The sequence below is a fragment of the Camelus dromedarius genome, chromosome 8, assembly GCF_036321535.1.
Source record: "Camelus dromedarius isolate mCamDro1 chromosome 8, mCamDro1.pat, whole genome shotgun sequence".
Classification (NCBI taxonomy): domain Eukaryota; kingdom Metazoa; phylum Chordata; class Mammalia; order Artiodactyla; family Camelidae; genus Camelus; species Camelus dromedarius.
Window position 1 is genome coordinate 18,991,621 of NC_087443.1, and position 17,064 is coordinate 19,008,684.

At 41.1% G+C, this 17,064-nt stretch overlaps 1 protein-coding gene across 2 annotated transcripts; it reads left to right on the forward strand.

Annotated features, from left to right (window-relative positions):
* Positions 1–1,238: 1,238 nt before the first annotated feature.
* On the forward strand, positions 1,239–15,248 carry MSMB (microseminoprotein beta). 2 transcript variants are annotated; one of them, XM_010985301.3, is made up of 4 exons: positions 1,239–1,424; positions 6,429–6,525; positions 7,585–7,690; positions 15,003–15,248. In XM_010985301.3, exons 1-4 carry the CDS (start codon positions 1,422–1,424, stop codon positions 15,130–15,132), a joined length of 336 nt encoding a protein of 111 aa, XP_010983603.1. In that variant the 5' UTR covers positions 1,239–1,421; the 3' UTR covers positions 15,133–15,248. The 2 variants fall into 2 exon arrangements, with proteins under 2 accessions (XP_010983603.1, XP_010983604.1); XM_010985302.3 differs by lacking the exon at positions 1,239–1,424 and adding an exon at positions 2,084–2,167.
* The last annotated feature ends 1,816 nt before the right edge of the window (positions 15,249–17,064 follow it).

The following is a 17,064-nucleotide window of genomic DNA, read 5'->3' on the forward strand; positions in this document are numbered from 1 at the left end:
CTGGACCCCTGCGGCAACCCCCAACACCTGCTCGCAACATCCCTCCCCATCACAAGCCACTGCTCGGGCTCCTCTGGGCACAGGCAGGGAGCGCCCTCCTTCCAGCACCTAGTGAGCACTTTCTAGCTATGACATTGTCTGACGTCAGGATCTTTTCCTGCTCTGGAATTCATGCATTAAACCAGATGTGATTCTGTCCTGTGTGGCTGTTCTGTGCTGTCATTAGATGGGACGGGGACAAGAATAAGTTATGGTCACCGTCTTGGTCACAGAGTTCTTAGCTGCAAATGACAAACCTGCCCCAGTCTGTGCAAGCAGGAAAGGAATTTATTAAAGATGACAGGCAGCTCACAGTCTTTGTGGAAGGCCAGAGACATAGGCTTGGTTGCATAAGACCAGGTAGATGCCCCCCCCAACTTCCATCCCCACTGCTGATGGCTCCAGCAAGACCTCTGCCCCTCATGCCACTGACACTGCGGCGTCTGCCACCAGCACTCACTCCTGGGGGGCTCTGTGTGATGCCAGTTTTCATGCGTCGTCTTTAAGGGGGTCTTGCTCAGTGTGTCTGATTGTGGAGCTGAGGTCACAAGCCTGTGACAAGGATGCCAGGACAGCAAGTCCTAGCTGCTACTTAGGTATGATGGGACTCACATCGTGTGAGATTCTTCAAACCTGGTGTTTCAAAAGAAACCGAGAGGCCACAAACGATGATGATTGTGCCCCTGACTTCCAGGAACTTAGAGTCTACGACGGGCAGTTTAAACGTTTGCAGGTGAAAGCGGAAGTGTGTGTGGGCCCCCTGGTGAGAGGGGAGGCAGCCCCTCACAGGAGCAGGAGAGCTACCCCAAACGGGTGTCAGGGTACTAAGACTTATTTTAGGAGTGGTGGCAGATGGCACTGGAAAGGATCACCGTGGTCAGCTCGGAAGAGCTTTGAGAGCCATTTGGTCAAGAGACCCGAACTTCTGTGGGTAGAGGAAAACCCAGGTTGAAATTTTAGGCACTGTGGCAAGCTGTGGGGGGGATCATTTGGGGATTAAATGGTGTTATGGCTTGAATTATATTCCCCTCAAATTCATATGTTGGAATCCTAAGCCCCAGGGCCTCAGAATGTGACTGTATTGGAGGTAGGGCCTTTAAAGAGGTAATTAAAACAACATAACGTCATTCAAGTGGGCCCTTATCCAACATGACTGGTGTCCTTAAAAGAAGCAGAGGCCAGGACACAGATGCCCACAGAGGAAGACACAGGAGGAAAATGATCAACTGCAAACCAGGAGAGAGGTTTGCAGAAGAAATCAACCCTGCTGACGACTTGATCTCAGACTCCTAGCCTCCAGGATTGTGAGAAAATACATTTCTGCTGTTTAAGCCACCCAGTCTGAGATATTTTGTTATGGCGGCCAGAGCAAACTGATACAGATGGTAAGTCCCTGAAATATATCAGGACGTTCTGTTTGTTGCTGCTCCCGAGAGGCCATTGTGGGCATGAAGAGGGCAAGCAGAGTTTTTTAGAAGAGCACGGTGGAACAAAGAGAAGGAAAGCTGGCTTGTAGTAGCAGGGAGTAAACACTTAAGAGTCAAGAAGAGTTTTAGAAAGTCCAGGCTGTCTGAGCCCATGTGGCCTGTCCGGAGAAACCTGGCTGCAGGGTGCTGCGTCCTCATACCGCGGAGAGTGGCTTGGGGCACTTCTGATCTCTCAAAATAGACCTCAGGCTGCCAACTGGACTGACCACTCTTCTGCCTCCTTGAAGCCCAGCTTCACCACTTGGCTATGTGGCTGGCATCTCTGAGCCTCTATTTCTTTGTGTGTGAAATCAAACCAGACAACATGCTTTGTGCCCACCCACCCACCAAGTGCGAGGCGAAGGCTCAGGAAAGGGGAATTCTCTTCCTCTGCTCTTTCCCGTCAAGGGCAAATGCGTATCGAGGGTGGGAACAGCAAGGGTAAACATATAATTGGGGTGGAGATCTGATTGATGAATAACTCATAAATCATCTGAAACCATAGTTTCCTGTTGATAACCAACCCTCTGTAAACAGTGACTGTGTCCTTGGCGTGTTACCTTTCCTAACAACACCAAATGTATGGTTGCCAGCTCCTATATAAGCTTGACATGACTTTCCCTGGATGCATGTGCCTGTAAGGACTCCTGCTCATCACAATGGTAGGTAGCTGGTTTCATCCCTAAAGGCCAGGAAAAAAAAAAGGATCTATAGTCCTTATTTTAATATGCTGTGATGTGTGTTTCTGCCGGAGAGTATTTAACAGTAAATGTGACCTGGTGAAGAATCTTCTATAGATGATTTACAATACAATGTGTAGTAGAATGAGAGTCTGGGAGCTTGGGAACATCTTCATGAATTTAGCACCATTTCTGCTCTCTGAAGTCTGTTATTTCTTCCAGGAATTTGGGGATTCAATTGGGTTTCATCTGTGTCTCTAAATCTTGGGCCCTGAGTGAGTGATCTGTGAAATGAAATCTGATTTCAGAGCTACAGCACTGCATGGTTTTACAGATAAGGAACCTGAAGCTGGGGAGAGAAGAAGCTGCCGTGGGGGTCTCTCCATGAGCCAGGAAGGGAGCTGAGCTGTGAACCCAGGAGTCCTTCTCCCTGGGCCGGTGATTCCCAAACTTGGCTGTGCAGTGGGATCACCTGCGGATCGTTGAAAAATACTGGTACTTGATTCCCATCACAGATACTCTGATCTAATTGGTCTGCAGTGAAGCCCGAGAAAGCAGGGTTTTTCAAAGCTGCCCGTGTGATTTTAAAGCAAAGTTTGGGAATCGTTACCCTAGGCCCTTTTTACTGTATCGTGTTGTATTAAGAAAAAATTTTGTGTCAGAATAGATAAAAACTTATCTTCCTTTCTGTCTTTAATTCCAACTTGATCTTTTAAAAAGTATCCTTGGCTAGAGCCAGTAAAAGGGAATGAACTGGGCTGCTCTCCTGGTACAAAGGAAGAGGGAGGCAGCGGCCAATAGGCAGAAGTAGACAAGTGGGGTTGGAGACGGTCCTCTCTCGGGCCGCGCCTCAGAGACTGCATTGAGACAGAGCTGGGAATAGCAGGGAAACAGTGCGATCCTCCCTGCTCCACTCAGACCCCTTCCTCCAGCCTCAGAGTGAACTTTGTAAGCCATGGCCCCAAGCCATGCCGCTGCCCTGCCTAAGACCCCCTTGAACACACCTGACTCTGGATCGGACAGGGCAAGGCTCTCCAAGGAGCAGCAACTTACCTAAAGGGACACAATTTCTAGGGGCATCGCCAGCCTGCTTCACCCCAAGGCCAGGCATAAAGCTGCACCATTTAGAAAATAGAATGGGATGGGAGCATATAGCTCAGTGGTAGAGCGTCTGCTTAGCATGCACTAGGTCCCCGGTTCAATCTCCAGGACCTCCATTAAAAAATAATAATAGTTTAAAAAACAAATAAATAAATAAACCTAATTACCCATTCCCTGCTCGTCCCCCTTAAAAACCCCAGAAAATAGAATAAATGCCATCTTCTGTGCCTGCACGTATTAGAGGCTCATGTTCACTGAAGACAGGAAAGGAGGCAAAGAGGAGCGGGAGGGAAGGTGGAAGAATAGAATCCCGGAACAGGAAAGAACTTTAGAGCCTTTCTGCTCAGGGGAGTTCCTCAGGCCAGCAGTGCTAGTGCTGCCTGGGAGCTTGCTAGAAATGAGGACTCTTTAGCCCCAGTGAAGCAGAATCTGCTTTTTATTTAACAAGATCTCCCAGGGATTCATATGCACATTAAAGCAGCACTGGTTTGCATCATTTTTCTTGTGCGTCTCACCTGGGAGACTCTGTAAAGATTCAAAGACACTGATGTTATCCTTCTTCAGTGAGCTTGAGAATGGGGTCCCTTATTTGCAACCTAGGTGATTCTGAGACCCACTCAAGTTGAGGAACTTCTCTTTTTACAAGGGAGGAAACTGAGGCTGGGGTGGGGAGAGAGGGGCAGGCTATTTGTGAGATAGTGCAATTGATTAACTTCAAAACTGAATAATTCGTCCCCCCCCCCGCCCCGTCACCATTTTTGGACTCCATCCTCTAGTCATTCAATCAGGGGCCTCTTCTCAGAGCTGCGGCACATCTGGGAATCCTTCACCTCTCACTCACCCTGGGCTGCAGTCCTGGCTCACGCCTATTGACTCCACTGTTCCGTGACTGGGTGAAACCGGATCTCCAAGATTCCTGTGATCACCACTACCCGCAGGGGCCACCTTTCTGGATGAAGGGAGCAGAAATGTTGTCACTAAGGCTGGCCTTTTCTTTTTTTTTTTTTTTTTTTTTGAGAAAAGAATTCAGATTTTCACAATGATCTTAAGGTGAAGATTATGCAAAATAATGAAACAGAGAGAGCAGGTGCAGCCTCAAGTTCCGGTGTAAACTAAATGTATGGAGGGTTTCTTGTCAGAATGGATTTTATTTCTTTTGGTTATAAAATCAAAGCATTTCACTGTAGACAATTTAGAAAACAATTTCGAAAAGAAGAGGTAAAGTCAAAAGAAGGAAATTGTCATAATCTGTCAACTCAAAGATCACTTGTTGGAACGTGGTATAAAACCTTCAGTCTCTTCCTGAGCATCTGAGCATCTCCCTCTCTATGTATCTTTTTACATTAGACTATTGTTTTGTTCATTGTATCATTTCACTTAATGATATATAGTTATCATTTGCTCATGTCCTTTCATATTCTCTTACCTCCTCCATTCACTTGTTTCTTTTCTGAACCACCATGTTCTCAACGAGCCCTGGGCATTTTGATTATTTCCATTTTCCCATGGCTGTGAGCATCCTTGAGAAGTCTATCTCTTTCTTTCTCTGTGCTGTTCTTCTTAGGATGAAGTCTTAGAAGTGAAAAAGTGAAGTCGAATGTTGCAAACAGTTTTTTTCTTTTTTCCAGTATATTATTTTTCTTAAATTAAAAAAAATTGAAGTATAGTTGATTTATAATGTTGTGTTAGTTTCTGGTGTACAGCAAAGTGATTCAGTTATAAATAACAGTTTTAAGAATTTGGACATACACTATCAAATTGCTCTCTGTAAAAATTGTTCCAATGGCAACCATCCTTGGGCCTTTTACTTCCCACATATGCTTCTATTTCCCTCTGGGTATTAGAAATTAAATAACTATTCTTGCCACCCCATTATGATTCTATTTTATCTATATAGTTACATTTCTTGTGTTATTGGTAAGTTGAACTTTCTCATGTATTTATTAACCTTTCTATTCAGGCGTGTGGGAAATGTTACTTTATTTCCTTTGCCATTTTTTTGACTAGGATGTTTCTCTTTTTCCCATTGATGTTTTAAAAACTCTTTATATAAATTCAAATTTGGTAATTGCTTTTTAATTTTGTTTAAGACTTACACCTTTTACATATTCAAGTCTATTTCCTTTTTCTTTTATGCTTAGAATAAGATATTTACCTATGTATCTGTAATTAGCTTATGATCTTATTGTAAAAATGTAACTTTTGAATCCTTTTAGAATTTATTTTATTGTGGGAACTAAAGTAGGGAATTAACTTTGTTTCTTCATCAGATAGTTCACCACTTGTTCTAATACCATTTATTGAATAATTATTCTCTACAGATTTCAAAGATTAGGTTTATTTTATAGTAAACTTATATATTTTTAAAAATTTGTTTATAAATATGTATATATACCCATACTTTCTGGGTTTTCTATTTTGTTCCCTTTATCTTTCTATTCTTACATTATTAATGCACTATTTCATGTAGCATTAGTTCATAATTAATTTTAGGCAGTTTACAAAATAAGTACCCTCACCTCATCTTCCTTTTTAAAAAGTTCTTGGAAATTTCCACCTTAAAGTTTGTTTGTTTGCTTAGCTTACTCATCTCAAAATGATGACAAGACACTTTCCTTTGTCCTACACATCCAGTATTAGCCTAGAGGAGCTGATATGTTCATGCAGCCATCAATGATGCCTATATCATCTGGAAAATGCAGTTCTTAGCCTTGTGGTCTAAGACTCCAACTAACCCAGTTAGCTCCAGCAAGTCTCCTATTGTGTTTTCTTTGTCTCTGTATCTTTGTCAATGTTTTATTATATTCCTGAACTCTTTCACTCATTTCTGTCCTTTAAATTATACATACTCTGCAAAGCAGCTAAAAATTGCCTACCCACAAGGGCTTCCTGAATCTCCTCTGTAATAAAATTGCACACTTTCATTATCGCTCTATGACATTTGACTCACATTTAAGTTTTTCTCCAGTTGATTTTAGTAACTTCTGTAGGTCTTACTCCTCTGCTAGATTACCCGAGAGTAGCAGCTCCACCTTCAAAGCACCTGTCAGAACCCTGCAGGGGTCTCCATACAGGACACTTAGTCAGTGTTTACCGACTGAATTTATTCATTCTCCTTCCCTGACCCTTCTTCCCATTACAGAATGCTATTCTGGTCAGCCTCGTGGTTTTAGCCACCTTGGTGACTTTATGCAATACTCAGTGCTTTATCATCCCTAACCAGAACTCTGGATCTAATGGTAAGTCCTAAGTTTTCAATGTTTATTATTTTATTGCATCCTGGTAGATGTAACCTGTTGGCAGATGAATGCCCTTAAATCTACACAAGAGAGAGGGTTAGGGCAGATATAGAAATGGAGAAGAATTAAGGACTTCAACTTAACCATTTATATAAGACAGTGCTTCTCAATCCTAGAATTGAGAATTGCCTGGAGAGCTTTTGAAACTTAGCAGTGCTCAGGCCCCATTCAAGACCAGGAGCTACACACTTAAAAGCTTCTTGGTTGACTCCTACATGCAACTAGGATTGAGAATCATTGATTATTCCAGTACTTCTCAGACTTCAGTATGCATGTAAACCCTCTGGGAATCCTACTGAAATACAGGTTCTGATTCTATGGGCCTGGAGTGGGCATGAGGGTCTCCATGTCTCACAGTCCCAGGTGGTGCTGATGTCGCCGGTCCCTCAAACACACCTGAACCACCTCGGATCTAGAGCAGTGGTTCTCATTCTTGTTAAACATCTGGACCATTTAGGGGGAGCTTTCTGAAAATATGGCAGCCTGGGCCCCATGCCCAGAGATTCTGATCTGATTGGTCTGGGTTGGGACCTGGCACAGGGCTTTTTTTTTTTTTTAATTTTTTAAATGCCCAAGATGTCTCACATGTGCATTTGGGGTTGAGAACCAAAGCAAAAGGAAGTGGAGAAATGAGGCATTTATCTGGAGATAATCCAGACGGGAAAAAAAAAAATCACCCTAAGTACCACTAGGCTCATAATAGCTAAGTGATTAAAGAGGGAGGGGCTTATTTTGTCTTGAAATGTCTGTTCTGAAGCCAAATCTGGATGGATTCAAGCTTGCTGTAAGAAAACATGACCAGTGGCATGAGCTCAGCTGCCCTGGAGTTGAGCCATGAGTGAACACAAGAGCACTTTTCTGAGATGACTTTAAAATCATTAAGATTCTCCATCTCTAGGAGGGGTGCAGAGGGCAGGGGCTGGCCCCAGTGCCCAACAAGCCTTGTTCTGGTTGCATGATTTGGGGACCCCACTGACGATGCCACATGTATTCTTTTAGAATGCAAGGATCTCGATGGAATCACACACCCTCTGGACTCCCAGTGGAAGACTGAGAACTGTGAAGAGTGTTCTTGCAGCCAGAATGGAATTAACTGTTGCAGCCTGTAAGTCTCAAGCCAGCAGGGCCAAGAAGAAGGTGTAGCCACTGCTGGGCTGCTGCCTAAGGAACGGTTTCTCCTTCTTTCAAAATCCCATCCTGAAGGAAGTTGAGTTTTCAGTCCTCTTTCTTTCTTTTCTTTTAAAAAATCATGGTAAAATACACATAACATAAAATTTAGCATTTTAACCATTTTTAAAAGTAAAATCAGTGGCATTTAAGTTCATTCACGATTTCGTACACCCATCTTCACCATCCGTGTCCGGAACTTCTTCATCTTCCCAAACTGAAACTCCGTGTCCATTAATAAACAACTCTCCACTTCCTTCTCAACCCCAGTTCCTGCCAACCACCATTCTACTCTCTATCTCTATGACTTTGACAACCCTGAGTGGAATTGTCAAGTATTTGTGCTTTTATGACTGGTTATCAGGAAGGAAGAAGACTTTTCTCTACACTTCTAGGTTCTTCTGGCTAAGAATTAAATTGACATGAGATAGATTAACAGGAGAAAATCAAGTTTAATTTCATATATATGGGAATGCCACATACATGAGAGGTTTAGAATCAGAATCCTGAAAAGCAGGTAAAATGAAGTCTATATGCCAACCTGAGCTAAGGAAGGGAGAGGGGCTTGAGGCTTCCAAGGACAGGAGGGTCATTCACAGGATGGTGAGATTAAGAATAGATGTTTGGTAATTAGATGTTTACTCTGACACATAGATGGGGCCATTTAGATAAATTTACCTCTGGTAGTAGCTCTTTTCTGGGAAGGATCCTCAATTTAAATTCTCCTAGGAAGTTGAGGGTGGGGAGCAGAAGTTTCTCTTGAACTTGCAGGGTGTCTACTGTCTTTAGCTGCAGATAATCCTCATGCAAAAGTGGCACATTTGGGGGAGGCTCATTCTGAACCCCCATACTGGGTTATTTCAGTATAATGTCCTCAAGGATCATCTATATTGTAACATGTCTCAGAATTTCCTTCTTTTTGAAGGCTGAATAATGTTTCAATCACATTTTGTATATCCACACATCTGTTGATGGACATTTGGGTTGTTTCCACCTCAATCTCATTTCTTTTAACTTATTTTTGAATCTCAATAAATATCTTTATTATTAAATACCTATATCCATATGGGTTGCTGAAGACAGGAAAGGACACTCAACAGACTGAAGCTAGTCTGGAAGTGAGCTGGTTTTCACTTCAGCCTTGCTTGGTCTGTGGCCATTTGCGAGAACAGGAGTGGCTCTGAACACAGGCAGAGGGAATGATGTGAGGAGTGGAGTGAGTGAGCTTTGTATTCTAAACCTGAAGTTGCTTCACTGCTCGAGTTTAACTCAAGTCAGCCCAAGGGTCGAGCAGGTGTTTTTCTGCTGGGTGATTGTGGACACCAAAGCCACACTGGTACTTGGGCCAATAAATCAGAGAGTACTTGCAGCATGGCCCTAATTTTCCTGTTTCCTCAGCAGCTACATCCAAACTAGCCAGTCCATCTCCACTCCTTCCTACCCCCGCCCCCAAACCCATCTGAGGTCTTCATGTCAAACTTGGCCTATAGTGTTTTGTTTTTTTTTTAACATTTTTTATTGATTTATAATCATTTTACAATGTTGTGTCAAATTCCATTGTAGAGCACAAATTTTCAATTATACATGAACATATATATATTCCTTGTCACATTCCTTTCTCTGTGAGCTACCATAAGATCTTGTATATATTTCCCTGTGCTATACAGTATAATCTTGTTTATTGGCCTATAGTGTTTTGCAAGAACAGAATTGGCTTTGGTGACAGAGGCATTGGCATAAAATAGTGTTTCCCAAACTTGCCTGAAATCACAGAATCATCTGGGAAAGTTGATGAAATACAGATTCCTGGAGCCCATCCCCAAACCTACTAAGTCAGAATCTATAGGAGGTTAAGCAATTTGAACTTTGGCAAGTGCCTCTGAGAATCTCATGATACCACCAGGGAGCAGAAAGAAGATTGAGCGCTTGACCAGAATCAGAACATACAAGTGCTGCTGAAGTTTAAGTGCCTTGAAAGTTCTGAATACATTTGTCGAGATGCGCCCTGCTAAGTGCTTAAGGGAGCAAAAGGAACACCAGGTCAGGAAACTGTATGTCTGGCTGCCTGAAGCAGGTTCGCAGGTATTGCCTTGGCTGGGTGACTGCATATTACAACAGACTTTGATTTTTTGCCCCCAGAAATTTGATATTGTCTTTGTATCAAGTGTCAACGGGACTCTGGAGTGTGATTGTGTCGGCCAGGTTAAAGCCTAGTGAGCCATTCCTCCCTGACATGGGAGTACACCTCCAGAGTGCAGCATCCGTGACACCCGGATTTGACACTCCCTACCCTGGTCATTGCTACATCATCACAGCCACGTCAGTATGACCCTCTTCTAGGGGTCCTGTGGACCTAGTGTAGAAAAAGTGAAGTGGGAAGAGGCTCAATGCTGGAGTCAGAGCAACTGAGTCTGAATCTCCCTTCCCTTGCATACCATCTGTGTGACCCTGTATAAGTTTCTTAATCTCTCTGAGCCTCAGTTGCCTCACTGTAAAATAGGGATAATCACGTGGACATAAGAATTTTTTTTTATTTTTTTAACATTTTTTATTGATTTATAATCATTTTACAATGTGTCAAATTCCAGTGTTCAGCACAATTTTTCAGTCATTCATGGACATATACACACTCATTGTCACATTTTTTTCTCTGTGAGTTATCATAACATTTTGTGTATATTTCCCTGTGCTATACAGTGTAATCTTGTTTATCTATTCTACAATTTTGAAATCCCAGGCTATCCCTTCCCACCCTCCACCCCCCGGTAACCACAAGTCTGTATTCTCTGTCTGTGAGTCTATTTCTGTCCTGTATTTACACTTTGTTTTTGTTTGTTTGTTTTTGTTTTTGTTTTTTTAGATTCCACATATGAGCGATCTCATATGGTATTTTTCTTTCTCTTTCTGGCTTACTTCACTTAGAATGACATTCTCCAGGAGCATCCATGTTGCTGCAAATGGCATTATCTTGTCGGTTTTTATGGCTGAGTAGTATTCCATTGTATAAATATACCACTTCTTCTTTATCCAGTCACCTGTTGATGGACATTTAGGCTGTTTCCATGTTTTGGCTATTGTAAATAGTGCTGCTATGAACATTGGGGTGCAGGTGTCATCCTGAAGTAGATTTCCTTCTGGACACAAACCCAGGAGTGGGATTCCTGGGTCATATGGTAAGTCTATTCCTAGTCTTTTGAGGAATCTCCACACTGTTTTCCATAGTGGCTGCACCAAACTGCATTCCCACCAGCAGTGTAGGAGGGTTCCCCTTTCTCCACAGCCTCTCCAGCATTTGTCATTTGTGGATTTTTGAATGACGGCCATTCTGACTGGTGTGAGGTGATACCTCATTGTAGTTTTGATTTGCATTTCTCTGATAATTAATGATATTGAGCATTTTTTCATGTGCTTTTTGATCATTTGTATGCCTTCCTTGGAGAATTGCTTGTTTAGGTCTTCTGCCCATTTTTGGATTGGGTTGTTTATTTTTTTCTTATTGAGTCGTATGAGCTGCTTATATATTCTGGAGATCAAACCTTTGTCGGTTTCACTTGCAAAAATTTTCTCCCATTCCGTAGGTTTTCTTCTTGTTTTACTTCTGGTTTCCTTTGCTGTGCAGAAGCTTGTAAGTTTCATTAGGTCCCATTTGTTTATTCTTGCTTTTATTTCTTCTAGGAGAAAATTTTTTAAACGTATGTCAGATAATGTTTTGCCTATGTTTTCCTCTAGGAGGTTTATTGTATCTTGTCTTATGTTTAAGTCTTTAATCCATTTTGAGTTGATTTTTGTATATGGTGTAAGGGAGTGTTCTAGCTTCATTGTTTTACATGCTGCTGTCCAGTTTTCCCAACACCATTTGCTGAAGAGACTGTCTTTATTCCATTTTATATTCTTGCCTCCTTTGTCGAAGATGAGTTGACCAAAAGTTTGTGGGTTCATTTCTGGGCTCTCTATTCTGTTCCATTGGTCTATATGTCTGTTTTGGTACCAATACCATGCTGTCTTGATGACTGTAGCTCTATAGTATTGTCTGAAGTCTGGGAGAGTTATTCCTCCAGCCTCTTTCTTTCTCTTCAGTAATGCTTTGGCAATTCTAGGTCTTTGATGGTTCCATATAAATTTTATTATGATTTGTTCTAGTTCTGTGAAATATGTCCTGGGTAATTGGATAGGGATTGCATTAAATCTGTAGATTGCCTTGGGCAGTGTGACCATTTTAACAATATTGATTCTTCCAATCCAAGAGCATGGAATATCTTTCCATTTTTTAAAGTCTTCTTTAATTTCCTAAAATCAGTGGTTTATAGTTTTCTGTGTATAATTCTTTCACCTCCTTGGTTAGATTTATTCCCAGATATTTTATTACTTTGGGTGCTATTTTAAAGGGGATTGTTTCTTTACTTTCTTATTCTGTTGATTTATCGTTAGTGTAAAGAAATGCAACTGATTTTTGAATGTTAATTTTGTAACCTGCTACCTTGCTGAATTCTTCAATCAGCTCTAGTAGCTTTTGTGTGGACCTTTTAGGGTTTTCTATATATAGTAACATGTCATCAACATATAATGACACTTTTACCTCTTCTTTTCCAATTTGGATCCCTTTTATTTCTTTCTCTTGCCTGACTGCTGTGGCTAGGACTTCCAGGACTATGTTGAATAGGAGTGGTGATAGTGGGCATCCTTGTCTTGTCCCAGATTTTAGTGGGAAGCTTTTGAGTTTTTCACCGTTGAGTACTATGCTGGCTGTAGGTTTGTCATATATAGCTTTTATTATGTTGAGATATGTTCCCTCTATACCCACTTTGGTGAGAGTTTTTATCATAAATGGGTGTTGAATTTTATCAAATGCTTTTTCTGCATCGATTGAGATGATCATGTGGTTTTTGTCCTTTCTCTTGTTGATGTGATGTATTACATTGATTGATTTGCGTATGTTGAACCAGCCTTGTGTCCCTGGGATGAACCCCACTTGGTCATGATGTATAATCTTTTTTATGTGTTGTTGGATTCTACTTGCTAAAATTTTGGTGAGGATTTTGGCTTCTATGTTCATCAGTGATATTGGCCTATAATTCTCTTTTTTTGTAGTGTCTTTGCCTGGTTTTGGTATCAGGGTGATGGTGGCTTCATAGAATGAGTTTGGGAGTATTCCCTCCTTTTCAATTGTCTGGAAGAGTTTGAGAAGGACTGGTATGAGTTCTTCTTTGTATGTTTGGTAGAATTCCCCGGTGAAGCCGTCCGGTCCTGGACTTTTATTTGTAGGGAGGTTTTTAATTGCTATTTCTATTTCCTTTCTAGTGATCGGATTGTTCAAGTGTTCAGATTCTTCTTAATTCAGTTTTGGTGGACAGTATGTTTCCAGAAACTTGTCCATTTCCTCTAGGTTATCCAGTTTGGTTCCATATAGTTTTTCATAATATTCTCGTATGATATTCTGTATTTCTATTTTGTTTGTTGTAATTTCTCCATTTTCCTTTCTTATTTTGCTAATTTGTGCTCTCTCTTTTTTCTTCTTTGTGAGTTTGGCCAGAGGTTTGTCGATTTTATTTACTTTTTCAAAAAACCAGCTTTTGGTTTGGCTGATTTTTTCTATGGTCTTGTTAATCTCTATTGTATTTAATTCCCCTCTGATCTTTATTATTTCCTTCCTTCTGCTGCTTTTTGGGGCTTTTTGTTCTTCTTTTTCTAATTCATTCAGGTGGTGGGTTAAATTGTTTATTTGAGATTGTTCTTCTTTTTTGAGGAAGGCCTGTATCGCTATAAACTTCCCTCTTAGCACTGCCTTTGCTGTGTCCCATAGGTTTTGAGTGGTTGTGCTTTCATTATCATTTGTCTCAAGGTATTTTTTAATTTCAGCTTTGATTTCCTCATTGATCCATTGTTTTTTCAATAACATATTGTTTAATCTCCATGCTTTCCTTATTTTCTCCTTTGTTTCTCTGTTGTTGATTTCCAGTTTCATGGCATTGTGGTCAGTAAAGATGCTTGAGATAATTTCTATCTTCTTAAAATTGCTGAGGTTTCTTTTGTGCCCAAGTATATGATCGATCCTGGAAAATGTTCCATGTGCACTTGAAAAGAATGTATATCCTATTTTTTGGGGGTGTAATGCTCTGAAAATATCCACCAAATCTAGTTTTTCTATTGTAGTATTTAATTTCTCTGTTGCCTTGTTTATTTTCTGTCTGGAAGATCTATCTAGTGATGTTAATGCAGTGTTAAAATCTCCAACTATGATTGTATTCCCATCAATATCCCCCTTTATCTCTGTTAGTAATTCTTGTATGTACTTAGGTGCTCCTATATTGGGTGCATATATATTAACGAGTGTAATATCCTCATCTTGTATCACTCCTATAATCATTATAAAATGTCCTTCTTTATCTTTCTTTATGGCCTTTGTTTTAAAGTCTATTTTGTGTGAGATCAGTACTGCAACACCTGCTTTTTTGGCTTTTCCATTTGCATGGAATATCCTTTTCCATCCTTTCACTCTCAATCTATATGTGTCCTTCTCCCTAAAGTGGGTCTCTTGTATGCAGCATATTGAAGGTTCTTGCTTTATTATCCAGTCTGCCACTCTATGTCTTTTGACTGGAGCATTTAGTCCATTAACATTTACAGTAATTAATGATAGATGTGTGTTTATTGCCATTTTGAACTTATCTTTGCAGTTGAATTGGTATATCCTCTTTGTTCCTTTCTTCTTCCTTTTGTGGTTTGGTAATTTTCCTTTGTATTTTCATGGATTTTATTTAATTTTTGTGACTCCTTTGTAAATTTTGGACATAAGAATTAAATGAGATCCTGAACATAAAGTCATTAATGTAATGAATGTTTAATGCCTTCTCTATGCCAGTCATGTGTCCCTCTAGCCTGGGACAGTAACTGACACCTAGTGGCCACTTCTTGAGCAGGGAGGATAAGCCGAGTTAGGCTGGAGCAAGCTACTAGACCCCAGAGAAGCTCAGCTCTGTCTCTGAGACTGTCGGAACTTGCTGTGGTCTTGTGCATGCAGAATGGAATTTAGCAAAATGTTAAAATAGTCTGTGTTCACAGACCAGGTTCTGTGTATTTGGGTGCACGGTCCTGAAGGTGGCCCTTTGGGGTTTCCAGCCAAGGGGTGACCTTAAGTCGGTGAGAGGCACCCCAGACACTTGGAGTATGGGCTGCTTCTGGCACAGAATGGGCCCTGGGGAGGCTGGGCATCTGATTCCTTCTAACAGGTCTTATTCTTGTCTCAATGACAGTATTGCTGTACCTGTGGATTATGACACAGAAAAGTGCAAGAAAGTCTTCAACAAGGAGACGTGCAGCTATACAGTAGTGGAACGCGACAACCCAGAAAATCCCTGTGCTGTCAGCCAGTGGGTGTTATAATGTTCTTCTCATGGGCCCAGAGCTCCCAGCCAGATCTTATCCTCCTCTGGCCTCTATGAATCTATGATTGCATAATCCTACTTACCAGTAAAAACTTTTTTGAGCAAACACTTGAATTTGTGTATACTTTTAATTTCTAAATCATGCATACATTGATATAATGCACATTAGAAAGCACGCAAACATTTAAAGGGGACAAAAACCAATGCGAATGAAAGTTATAACATTTTCCCTCCTCTCCAGTGGAACACTGTGCCTCCCCAACTCGAGACCACTGCTGCTGCTTCTCTTGCTTCTGCTGTATCTGCTCTCTGCTGCCCCCATGCCCCACTATCTGGTGAACAATTCAGAAAACGTGTTTTCAAGATGAAATCAGATCCTTTATTTTCTGGGAGATATTCACGTTCATCCTTCCTTCCACTTCTGCAGAGCATGTCCTCCTGCTGTGTCCCTCACAGACATCTGTGTTTGCCTGAGGTTAGAGCAGCTTAGAGCAGGATAGCCTGGAAGAAGTGCTTCCAGGACCACATGCAGCCCAATGGGGTATTAAAAGGTCCTGCCATGTGGATGAAGGATGGTTTGGGTGCAGACCTCCGGTATCATTCCTCAAAACTTAGGGACTTAAGAGGGGAGCATATAGTTCAGCACGCACAAGGTCCTGGGTTCAATCCCCAGTACCTCCATTAAATAAATAAATAAACCTAAAGACCCCCCCCCCCAAATTTAACCAAAAACAAAACAATAACAACAACAATAAAAAAAAAACAACCTTAAGGACTTAGAGACTTAAAAAAGCAACAATGCTGATTTGTTCACTCAGCAGGTTTTTACTGACTGCTGGTGGTAATGTGGGCCTGAGGATACGGTAATGAACCAGAGAGACCAGGTCCCTGCTCTCCTAGGGCTTAAAGTTGGGGGTGTGTGTGTACGTGACAGATCACAAGCAAGCAGACAGTCCTCTGTTGAACAATCTTGGGCAATCAGTAAAGAGTTTATTTTCTCTCTGCTCTCTAACCCTACTGTGCAAACATACTTTGAACTAGTTGAGCAATCTAGGTAGGTCCTAGATTTTGGTCACTCTTAAGATAATAAAAAAGTGCCTCGGTCACTTTTAGTTACAGAAAGGTATCAATCCAGAATCTGCATCTGAATTGAAGAGGGAATGAGGAAAAGCAGATTCAAGGGTTTGATTGAGTCTTGGCTCCATCTGCCTGGGGCAGTGTTTATGATGATTTACTTCCTCCTGGGGCTTTTGTGGGCTCCTTCAACATTCCCTGTTGCTCCTTATTCTCCAGGGCTCCCCTCCCAATCACCGGTTATGACTGCCCTTTTAGCGTCTGTATCTGAACCTGTTTTCTATTGCTTTCTGTTTGAGATAGCCTTTCTTCTTGTATTCTTGGACCGGATACGTAAAACCCTATTATGATCATCTCCTTTGCACATCCTATTCAGATGGTCCTTCATCTTGCTGGGAAATGTGGGGAGCAGTTAACAGCAAGTATTGGGGATCTCTGTCAAAACTGAGACAGTAAGACTTTTATTTTAACATCTGGTCATAATAAATAAATAAATAATTAAAAATTAAAAAATAAAATTGCAATGTGGATATTGCCAGATTGTGAGGGGAGGTAAAGAATGGTGGAAAGCAGAGTAGAAGATTGTGTGGTGTGATGTGGTGCAAACAAGCCTATGCTCTGAAGTCGGATGATGGAATTTGGAATCTGATCTCAGACATACATGTATTTATTTAATTATTTATTAAAAATTTTGGTAAAATATACATAACATAAAATTTACCATTTTAACCATTTTTAAGTGTACCCTTGAGTGATATTAAGTACATTCGCATTGCTGTGCAACAATTACCACACTCATATCTAGAACTTGCCATCCTCCCAAGCCTATGGCAACCACTATTTTATTTTCTGTCTC

Excerpts from the sequence above, each read along its gene's own strand:
- MSMB (XM_010985301.3), top strand. Across the intron at positions 6,526-7,584 it reads CCAGAACTCTGGATCTAATG|AATGCAAGGATCTCGATGGA; the intron begins GTAAGTCCTAAG and ends GTATTCTTTTAG. Across the intron at positions 7,691-15,002 it reads GGAATTAACTGTTGCAGCCT|TATTGCTGTACCTGTGGATT; the intron begins GTAAGTCTCAAG and ends TCTCAATGACAG.